This window comes from Microtus oregoni, unplaced genomic scaffold, assembly GCF_018167655.1.
Source record: "Microtus oregoni isolate MIOR12 unplaced genomic scaffold, Mior012 000012F_ref0000307, whole genome shotgun sequence".
In the NCBI taxonomy this organism is placed as follows: Eukaryota; Metazoa; Chordata; class Mammalia; order Rodentia; family Cricetidae; genus Microtus; species Microtus oregoni.
This window is the reverse complement of record NW_024543071.1, coordinates 19500548-19511344: the sequence shown is the minus strand read 5'-3', so window position 1 is coordinate 19511344 and position 10797 is coordinate 19500548. Positions and strand designations below refer to the sequence as shown.

At 51.6% G+C, this 10797-nt stretch overlaps 1 protein-coding gene across 1 annotated transcript in view; it reads right to left on the bottom strand.

The window, feature by feature from the left end:
• Window positions 1–800: 800 nt before the first annotated feature.
• The window catches only part of Slit1 (slit guidance ligand 1), a 144562-nt gene continuing 134565 nt past the window's right edge, over window positions 801–10797 (bottom strand). The window contains exons 33-38 of the mRNA XM_041661124.1: window positions 8430–8658; window positions 6890–7020; window positions 6333–6487; window positions 5100–5388; window positions 4562–4773; window positions 801–3765 (exon numbers count right to left, since the gene is read on the bottom strand). Coding sequence (XP_041517058.1) covers window positions 3527–3765; window positions 4562–4773; window positions 5100–5388; window positions 6333–6487; window positions 6890–7020; window positions 8430–8658 — 1255 coding nt within the window. The 3' untranslated portion in view covers window positions 801–3526. The remainder of the gene's footprint in view (window positions 3766–4561; window positions 4774–5099; window positions 5389–6332; window positions 6488–6889; window positions 7021–8429; window positions 8659–10797) is intronic.

Genomic DNA, 10797 nt, shown 5'->3' with positions numbered 1-10797 from the left:
GGGGTTTCTAGTTTTGTGGGGTTTGGTTGTTTTGTTTGTTGTTTTGTTTTAACCTAGCAAATTTAGCCATGATAAGAACCAGCTGGTACAAATAGACTGGAAAAATGCTCTGGCAGTGAGTTTGCATTTGCCGCTGCTGGTACCCGCTTTAATAGAAGTCAGAGAAACGGTCAGCCAGGGAGCACTGCCTGGTTTACTTCCCAGACAGGCTAGCCTTTCATCCCACTTGGTTTCACTTTCCCTTCTCTACCCTGTTCTCTATTGTTCCATCTCCAAATCCCTCGCTGTTGGGACAGCACCAAAGTTATTATCCCTCTGTGCTTTCATGGTGCTCACATGTGAGTCAGTTCATAGCCCTGGCATCAACAGAGGACTTGCAAGGCCTTTGAGCTTGGAGGACCTGTCCGGGGGACCCAGCCTTGCAGTCGCTCAGATCCTTATCTCCCCTCCCGAAAGAAGGGTTTCTGGTGTGATGTTTGTTTCCTCCTTACTCCACTGGCCTTCTAGGATGTCCCAGAATATAAGCTACTTTCTAATCTGTTGCCTGGATGCTCCAAGCCCCTCAGAATATGGTAAAATGTGTGAGTACTGTAGACAAATGCTCAAAACATTAGCATCACTGTAAACGCTTGGTGGGAGATGAGAGTAAGCAGGCTCCCCAGATTGTCACGCACCCTTTCCTCCACATCAGGATTAGACCGCCTGCCTGTGGTGACCAGCCAGTGTGCTAGCCCAGAGCCTTGTTGCCCTGGTAGCTGCAGACTCATTTTGGTGAAGAAAGAGACCAGGCAGGCAGAAAGTCAGTGGATCAATGTCATATTCATATGGAAGACAATGGACAATACTGACATATTCTAAAACAATACTCCTGGGGAAAGGACAGGCACAGCTCCCACAGGGACTGTTTTAAGCCAATTTCTAAGAGTTGACCCAAACAAGACTCCAGGAAACCCCAAACAAAAGGTCACAACCACATAGCATCTGAAAATCAAAAGACACTGGAGGTTGACTTTAACATATAAAAATACTATAACAAAATGAAATACAAATATATATTAGAATCTGTAAGTATTCTGTATAAAGAGATACTTTCATGGTTAGGCTAACAGCAGGCAAAGGGGAAACAGAGCCAGTCTTTCCCATTTCTTAACATTGTCACAGGTCCTTGAGCAATGCTGCCCAAGTACCAAGTCCTAGAGGCCTTACCCTGCTGGATCTCTTCTGTGTCTTCTGTGCACGTCTAATAGAAATAGCCAGTGCTGACCACAAAACTAACTGAAGGTCTTTGCCAAAGGGGAACACAATGTGGAGATGATTTCTCAAAGGGCTGGTCTCATAGTTGCCTTCTTTCTTACCCAACCTTACAAGCCCAGTTGTGAACAGGATGATAGACCAGCCCCTTGGCTGGCAAAGAAGTCACTGAGTCAAAGGTTAAGTTGAGCATGGGGCTCATGGCTCGCTCACCCTTGTTACCCTCACTTTGCCATGAGTCTTGATCCTCAGATTCAGAAGTCTGTTTCAGGAGGGCGGGGTGGATCTCTGGGAACCATTGTGTTAGCTTCTCACTTCCCATCCCAAGGCCTTGGGGAAAGGTGCCACCTGACTGCAGGTGTTTGACCTTCGGCCGTGTGAGCAAACCTGCCAGTCCATGCCAGCCCAGGAATTGGCTTTTCCAGTGATGGCTGGGGACGGTAACTTCACAGGACAGAGGAAGCCAGAACGTCTCTATTTCTAGAAAGGGACATGATGCTACATGCCTAAGCTTTTCTTCCATGTACAACCTGATGTAGCTGCTTGTCAGGGTCCCACAGTGGCCTGAAAGCTTGGAGTAAGAGAAAGACACTGCAGAGTTGGGTAAAGCCTCTTAGAGGCCTGGGCCTCTGCCCTCTTGGGGATTTGCCGGTCTGCATTGTGGCCTTGTTCAGGGCCTTAAGAAAATGGAACCTGTCCCCCCACCCCAGCCATGAGGACATTGACTTGTTGGGCAGGGCAGGGCTCTCTTTCCATCCAGAGTCTCACTGGTCTCAGAGCTATTATGATAGGAGGTGCCAACTCCTAAAGTCACAGGAGATTTGTGTCCTCACCAGCACCGAATGCTCCTCTTGGTGTCCACATGGGCCGGGACATAGGTATAAAGTGTTCCCATGGGCTTTACCTACACTTCCAGATGGAAGCAGCCAAGAGAGGGACATGCTCACACCTCTGGCCCACGCAGATGCTCTCCTTCCTCTCTCCCCTCCCCCACTATGATCCAGGGCTCCACCCTCTCAGGAAGAAGTGAGACCTCATATAACCCTTTGTCCCTTCAGCAGCCCCCTGCTAGGCTCAGACCTCATCTTTCTACATTTCACTCTGCATGAAAGAGAAGCCTTGGTGTCAGCCCACCGTGTATCTGGTGACTTCACACAGCTGCCTCTGCAAACCCCCAGAGTGAGGAGCTGCAGCTTGGGCAGCTCTGGGTGCTTAGGAATTAGTCCACATAAAGGCTGCATACCCTCACCCACTCCACATTGGGTACATAAATACCTGCTAGTGAAGTTAATGGAACTGAATTTTCTAGTTTCTCAGGCCTCCTTCTTGAGACCAGAAAGGGAGTTATCTGCTTGGTTCCTGTCTACCTCCCTCTTCACAGCCACAGGCCTAAGGCCTGGAATGGGCAGAAGTCTGCTCTGAGCCACAGGGCAGAGACTTTTAGTATCTGGGTCATCTGACTTCCTCCTGTTGCACATGGCCTCTGTACAAGACCTCCAGTGGAGAAGCCCCTGGCCTCACCCAGCTGCTCCTCATACCCAATCCTTCCTCTGCTAGAGGCACCAGCAGCTTTTGGCTAGGGAAACCTGGGCCCGGTGCCGCTTTTGTAGCCAGTAATGTCTGTTCTGCTGGAGCCAAGAACTTCTTGCCCTCTTTGGTGGGGTCTATCACCCCAAGCATAAGAACCCCCTCATAGAAGCTTCCATGGTCATTCTATACTTCATGATTCAGAGCCTGGTCCTACTCAAACCCAACCCTACCCCTACCTCTTTCCCAAGCTGTGGAGGCAATGGGCCGTGTGACTCAAGGAAGAAGGGTCAGTTACTTCCGCATGACAGGAGCTCTTCTGGAGAGTGGACTGCAGCCAATAAATGTGGCTGCAGAGACCAGGCCAGTACCCCGGGAGGTGGCTGTCCTCAGAGGGGCCAAAGGCTACTGGGACATTATTAACTGTTTCAGACCAGCCAGGGTCACAGGCCAGGGGAGAAGCAAGTGGAGACAGGATTTAGCCCCCTTTTTCAGTCCCGGGCAGCACCTTCTGCCACTGTTCGTGGCCTGACCTCACACACACATTCATTCAACAAATATTTATTAAGCGCCTATCTGTGCAAGGCACTTTGGGAGAGGGCGCTGCAGTCCAGGCCTTGCTTGCTCCTCTGCCCCGGCAGTGCAGTCTGCTGGAAAGGCAGCTCGGTGCCCCCGCGCCCACCAGGACCCAGGCGCCATCATGGTGATGCCCGCATCTCAGCCCAGCTGCTAGTGTGCCGCCTGCGCATTACGCACACTCGGCACAGCCGCACTTTGTGGGCTTCTCCACCTCCTCAGCAAATGAAGTCCCGTCGCTGCACTCGAAGGTGAGCTTCCTCCGCTTCAGCCGTAGGCCCTGGCAGCAGCCCTGGCCTGGACACGCGCCCCGGCATTCCACCCACGACAGCGGGCGTGTAGTCTGGCAGATGGCATAGCCCCTCTGGACCTGGTGAAAGTCCCGGACAGGGTCCCCCCGGCACTCGGACTCTGGATGGGACAGATACCAAGAGAGAGCCTCAGAGCACACCGTGGGAAGCAGGAGGGGCGCTGGGTAGCACCCTAGGAGGGCTCCACTGGGAGAGCCCTCTCACCCCTCTGTCCTGAACATCCTCCCCGGCTCTGCATGCACCTATGCTCGACTTCCTCCTGGGCCCACAATGTGTGATGAGGGAAGAGGAAGCAGCTAGCTGCCCAGGCCCTCCAGTTGAGGTGGTTCCCACTGTGCAGGTGTGCAAGAAGAGCTGAGACCTGGAGGCAATGGCGTTAGGGAAGCATTCCTCAATGGAGAGGATGACGCACTGACCCTACGGTGCCCAAGGCTGAATTTCTCCAGCTTCCCTCTTCCCAGCTTCTGCAGTCTGGAGTCTTAGCCAAAGTATCTTGGTGAAGGGGCCCAGGGAAAGCCTGGGAAGAAATTCCCTAACCTTCAGACATCCTGCCACACCTAGGTCCAAAGCTGACAGACCGAGGTGCTCAAGCCTGGCTAGGGGCTGTTACTGGATGTGGCTGGATGGTCTTTTCATGGAGAGACCTCAGCCAAGAAGGGCAGGGTCCTGATCAAGGGAACTGCAGGGCAGGCTGAGTCCAGGAGATGGAAAAGGTGGAACTCTGACTAGAGGACAAGGGCACAGAAGCCCAGTAGTCCCCTGTGTAGCAGAGGGGAGGGAAGGAGGAGGACAAGGATGAAGGGCTTGCTGGGGTTTGAGGATGATGACATGAAGCTCCTACGGCAGAATGGCGGGGAGGGACCCAGCAGAGGACAGTCAGGAGGGGGCCCCCTGACCTTGCTCACACAGCTCGCCTGAAAAGCCAGGGTTGCACACACAGTGTGCCCCTTTGGTGGCTGAGGCCTGACAGTGGCCATGCAGGCACTGCAAGCCCCCACAGGGCTCTGCCACAGCCCCGACCTGGTTGCACAGAGCCCCTGAGTACCCATCCTGGCACTGGCAGCTGTAGGCAAGAGCATCAAGGGGCACGCATTTCCCGTGGACACACCTGGAAGAGACAGGGAAGAGGACTGTGAGAACAGGCTAGACCATGGGCCAGCCAGAGGGGGTCCCACCCCTCCTAGCCTTGCACTTGGTTCTCTTCCCAAGATTTAAAGGGGCGGGAGGGGGGATCTGATTCTATGCTTGTCCTTTTCCAGTTAATAAGAGCTTAAAGCCAAATAATAATAATATCATCTTGTGTCGGGCCATATGCTCCAATTTAAAGATTTAAAAATACAGCTGGTGAGGCTGTGCTTGCCATAAGCAATTGGGCTTGCCGGAAAAGTCTCGATGAGTGAGGGTGATGACTCTCTTGGTCCTTCACAGGCTTACTTGTGGCCATGGCAGGGGCCATCCACTGGCTGGTCACAGTGCAGGCCCCCCCAGCCAGCCTCACAGTGACACACGGGCCCTGGGGTGGCATTGGGCTGGCAGATGCCATGAAGGCAGTAGAGCTTTCGGCAGGGCTCACAGCCCGGCACCACTCCCGGCTTCATCTGCGTCTTGGTGAAGTCCTGCAGCTCATTGTTGATGTACAGATTCCGGATGCAACCGTGGAAGCTGGTACCGTTGAGGATCTGCCAGAGGCGGAAGGCAGCTGAGTTCACGTCTACAGGCATACCTGAAGTGACAGGAAGAGACACTAGAGTGTATTGGGATTGAACCGTGCCTGTTGGGCAGCTCTGCAATGTCTCCTCGTGACCTTGGGCTCTGTCCTGTCTCTGCAGAGGCCCTTTGTCACCTCAGAGGATCAGACTCCTTTCCAGAAAGATGTGGAAAGTCTACTTCCTCTGGGACTGGAGCTAAGTCAGGCTAGGCATGGCCAGTTGGCCAGCTGGATTCCAAAATGCCTGTTCCCTAAGTCTGGCTATCTCCCTCTGGAACTACTTCCTTCCCTCTGGGATGTCTGCTTTCATTTCTGGAGATTCCAGTCGAAGCAAAGAACTCATGTGCAGGGCACTTTGCCATCTGCTTTTGTGCTACTGGCTTCGCAGCCACCCCAAGGCAGAGGCTGCCTGCCCCTGTCTGGCACGCTCAGGAGCTCATCTGAAAGCCTCAACTAGTAGGGGCAGAGCTGGGATCACATAGCGGGCCAGGCACTCCCCAGGCTGAGACAGCATGCAGATGGTTGCGGGTGGTGGACAGGCCTTCCTGGACTGCAGCATCCGCGGGTCCACTGGGGAGCCTCCAGCTGATGCAGGACTCTGTGCTGAGCCTCTCACAGTGTTTCTGGCCTCTGAGGGTCCAAGACTAGAAATGAATCCCAGACTGGTCCAGAGCCAAGATGGGTGCCCGTGGTATGGAAGACATCTGGGAAAAACCCAGACCTGTTGGCCAGCCCCTTCTTGGTTAGTCTAGGTTGTCCAGAATGCAGCTAGACACCAGGCGGGACAGCACAATCCACCAGATTAACCATTCAGTAGGACCACCTCATCCTTTGGCACCTCCCCAGCCGTAGCACAAGCTCTCCTGGCCAGCCTCAGACCAGAAAACACAGGAGGCTCTGCTTGGGGACACCATCACCATGACTAGGTGACAGGCTTTTTCTGTCTGAAAGGTCCTCACCTCCCACATAGAGGGGGGCTTCGCTGTTGAGCGTGTAGTGCTTGCCAAAGTTGTCCATGGTCATGGGGCTGCCGCCGTCGATGGAGAGGTTCACCATCTGGTCAAAGGTGACCAGCTCGACAGTGTGGAACTGCCCATCGTTGATGGTCTCAGCACTGGAAAGAGATGGGGGTACCCCACCCAGGGAGTGGGCCTCAGGAAGATCCGAGCTAGGCACATCCCAGAAAGGCCATCAACCCAGCCACTGCTCCCCAAGGAGACAAATCTCTCAAGGGGACTATGCGGACTTTGGCCTGATGCCTGTTACTCCCCCTTTCTGAGGCCCAGGAGAGGTGGGGACTTTTGGAGAGAGTTTCTTCCCCAGTTAGGGGCTGCCTCTGAGGTGAGGTGGGATGGGGAAATATGGGTGCCATGGAGCCTCAGATCCAAATAGGCTGGGCTCAGGAGACCAGATGGCCTTTTTTCTTGGTCAGCCAAGTCTGTGTAGTTCTTGGTCCAGGAGCCCCACATCCTGACATGCCCACCCAAGGAAGGCTGACAGCCTGAGGAATTCCTACCTGTAGATAGCGGAGCTGGGGTAGCTGCCTGGGTCATAGCTAACACGGACATGGCCCTGGTACAGCTCAACCGCGATGTGGTCATTGTCCCCATTGTACAGGAGGATCCCATTGTCCTCTGCCGTAGAGACCTGAGAGGCAAAGGCACTTTCTCTCCCATGCCACCTCTCGCAGAAGCAGCACAGGCGGGTAAACGAACAGAGGGGACGCAAGGTTGGAAGGGTGTGAAAACCGTTCTCTCCCCTCTCCTGACCAGACGCCCCTCTTCAGGGAGGCTGGCCTAGGCCAGCAGTCCCAGGCTCACTTGTCATTCACTGCTAGCAAAAGGATGGCTGCAGCCTGAATAGCATCCGCCCAAGAACAGGTAAATAAAGACCAGTTGCCCCGTGAGAAATAGCCAGTACACAGCCACCACAGTGTGGTGTGGGGACCCCTGGGAGCCTCAAGAGGAGAGGACTAGAGAGGAGACACGCTCTAGTTCTGGAAGGTTCCCCCAGCCAGAGCCCTATAATACCAGAAGGAGATGCTTGGAAAACAGGGTCTGTGGTTGGAGATTTGGGAGGGCGGTCCCCATGGCTGTAAGAAGCACAATTGCTTCCTTCTGTCTAGCTCCCCCTCCCTCCCTGCATTCTTCTGGTAAATATCCTGATGCCCTGGTCTACAGAGCGGGCACATGGACCAAGGCTGGATAAACCACACTAGTTCATTTCCTTGGGCCCAGTGATTGGTCAAGGAATAGGTATGTAACAAAAGCCTGGCCAATCAGAGAGCTTCCGCTGAGACCATTGGTTGTTGAATTAGAGTTCAGGGAAAGAAGAATCCCTTAATGTGTGACAGTGAGACCTTCCGAAGATGTTAGAAGAGCCTGAGCTATGGCTGGGGCTGGGGACAGAGCTGGGTCTAGATGGGGTGAGTTTTGCCTAGAGTGGATAAGCTGCCTGCTAGCTTACTGAGGGCAACTGGAGAGGACAGAGCTGAGCCTATCTGAGGGGCTGAGGAGGAGAAAGAACAAAGGAAAGGAGAGAGGATTGGGTGCTTGTGACCAAGAATGGAATTTGAGGCAGAGGGGTTCAAGAGTTTACATTGTCTACTGGGGAAAATGCAGTCAAATCTGCCTCCCTCTCTTCCTCTGGGACATATTCAGCACAACGGCCAGATTTTTCATCATTTGTTGAAGTAGAAGCTGGTTTTTCCCCCTCAACATGATGATGTTCTGAAATGACACTGAAGGCACAAAATGGGCATTTAGGGGACCCCAAAACTGTTGGTTAAAGACAAGCCCAGAAATCACTCCAGGCACATGGAGCAGGCCAGAGCTGAGCAGAGGTTATGATTAAGGCCTGTGGGCAAGGCCTCAGGCAAGCTTCGTCTGGACCCTGTCACAGTTGTCCCCGAGATGACTCATCCTAACCCGAGGATAACAGCGGTCCACACAGGTTCCTTTCGGTTTCTGTGGACAGGGGTGTAGCCTGACATTCTGAGGAGCGGGGATACCCTGCTCCCTGACTCCCTTTGAGTGACCAGGTCCCCAGACACACACCTGAAGAGTGATATTGGCCCGAGGCCAGTTCTGCAGGTCCGTGAACTGCAGGTAAGTGTCACGGTCCACAAAGTTGACACTGAGCAGCTTCTCACACTCGGGACCGCCGAAGCCTGGCAGGCACTGGCATACAGGCCTGCTGCCCTGGTCCACACAGTTGGCCCCATTCTGGCACTCAGTCCCCTCACAGGGGTTCCTGGGGGCAGGTGGGATCTCACAGAGCTGTCCGCTGAGAGGAAAAGACACAGGTCAGAGAGGGTGGGGGCCAAATGAAGCGGAGGGAGGGAGTCTCTCCCACTGTGCTAGTCAGAAATTCACTAACCACCCCAAGAAAATGGACCCTTAAAGGACACCCAGAAGATGTCCTTTGTGAGTGTTGCTTTCCAAGGGAGCTGAGCTCCAGGAGGGACACCTGGAGCAGTTCCTGCAGCATCATCTGGCCCTTCCCAGAAAAGGACCCCCCCCCCGCGCACTTTCTAACAGGTCAGGTGATTGGCACACACATGGAAGCTGAAGATTCACTCCCTCCCCCCATGCCAGTAACTCTGCAGGGCAGGTTTTACAACTCTGACTTAAGATACAAGCGGCGGTGATGGAGATGGTGGTGAGGAGGCCCTGAATTACAGAAAGCAGAAATAAAAGCGGGCACATTGCTGGCAGACTTACAGAAATAAAGCAGTTACCTGGGGAGGTGGCAGAGATAGAGCATTTGCTTAGCGGGCACAAGGCCCTGGTTTCTAATAACCCCCAACACAACACAGGGAGACTCAGAAGGGCACATATGGCCAACTGTGTGCCAGCTAATTGGATAGAATAGATGAAATCGGTCAATTTTTAGAAACACAAAAACTCCCCACATTGACTCAAGACTTGAAATAATCTTTTTTTTTGTTGTTGTTTTTTTTTTGTTTTGTTTTGTTTTGTTTTTCGAGACAGGGTTTCTCTGTGGTTTTGGAGCCTGTCCTGGAACTAGCTCTTGTAGACCAGGCTGGTCTCGAACTCACAGAGATCCGCCTGCCTCTGCCTCCCGAGTGCTGGGATATACTAACAAACAATTGAGGAAATTGAACTAGTGACCAGAAAATTCCCCAGGCCCAAAGGGTTTGTTTCACTGATTAATCCTATTAAAGATTCAAAAAAAATAACTAATCCTCGTTTTTCCATAAATTCTTCTAAGAAGTACATAATAAAGGAACACTTCCTGATTCTGAGACGCTGGTACCTAAGCGAGACAAAGACACTGAAAGAAACAAATACAGGCAATGTCACTAAGGGACATAGGAAAAAAGTCCTCAGCAAGATATCAGCAAATCAAATGGAGCATAAACATTATTATATATCATGACCATTTAAATTTTACCCCAGGAGCTCAAAGTTGATTTACCATCTGAAATCAATCAATGTTGAACATCATAGTAACATATTAAAAAATCAAAGAAATGTCAACAAGTTGGAAGTAGAAGGGAAATCTACAGCCCAAAAACACACACAGCCTGCATCACACTCGACGGACAGAGGTTAATGTTGCCCTGTAGATGCAGAAAGAAGCCAAGAGTGCCTGCTCTCACAAGCTTCATACAACTGTACACTGCAGGGTATGGGCAGAGCAGTTAGGGAGAAAACACACATCTACGCTAAAAAAGAGGAAGGAAATTATCTATTTATAGATATGTTATCCTGTAGAAGAAAATCCTAAGGAATCTACTAACGCTCTTAGAACTAATTGAAGGATTCAGCCTGATTTACAAAATCAGTGCACATGCAACAAATTAAGAAATCAATTCCAGGGGGCTGGAGAGATGGCTCAGCAGTTAAGAGCACTGGCTGCTCTTGCAGGGAACCTGAGTTCAATTCCCACCACCTACATGGTGGCTCACACCCACTTACACCTAAGTTCCATCAGATCCGATGCCCACTTCTGACTCCTTTGGCCACTTCATGCACTTGGTGCATATACATACGTGTAGTCAAACACTTGTACACGTAAGTAAAATAAATGAACCTTTTTAAAATCAATTCTATTTATAATATCCTCTAGAAGAATTAAAATTAGGAAATAATTCCAAAATTATGTATGAGGAGCTAGAGAGATAAGATAGCTCAGTGCTTAAGAGCATTGGCTTCTCTTCCAGATAACCCAGGTTGGATTCTCAGCACCCACAAAGCAGCTCACAACCATCTGTAATTTCAGTCCCAGGGGATCTGGCACCCTCATTTGGCCTCTGATATCACCAGGCACAGACTTGGTGCATAGACATCCCTGCAGGCAAAACACCATACACAAAAAATAATAATTTAAAAAATGTTTCAAAATAAGTGTGAAGCATGTACTTTAAAAATGACAGAACAGTTGTTGAAAGAAGCTAAA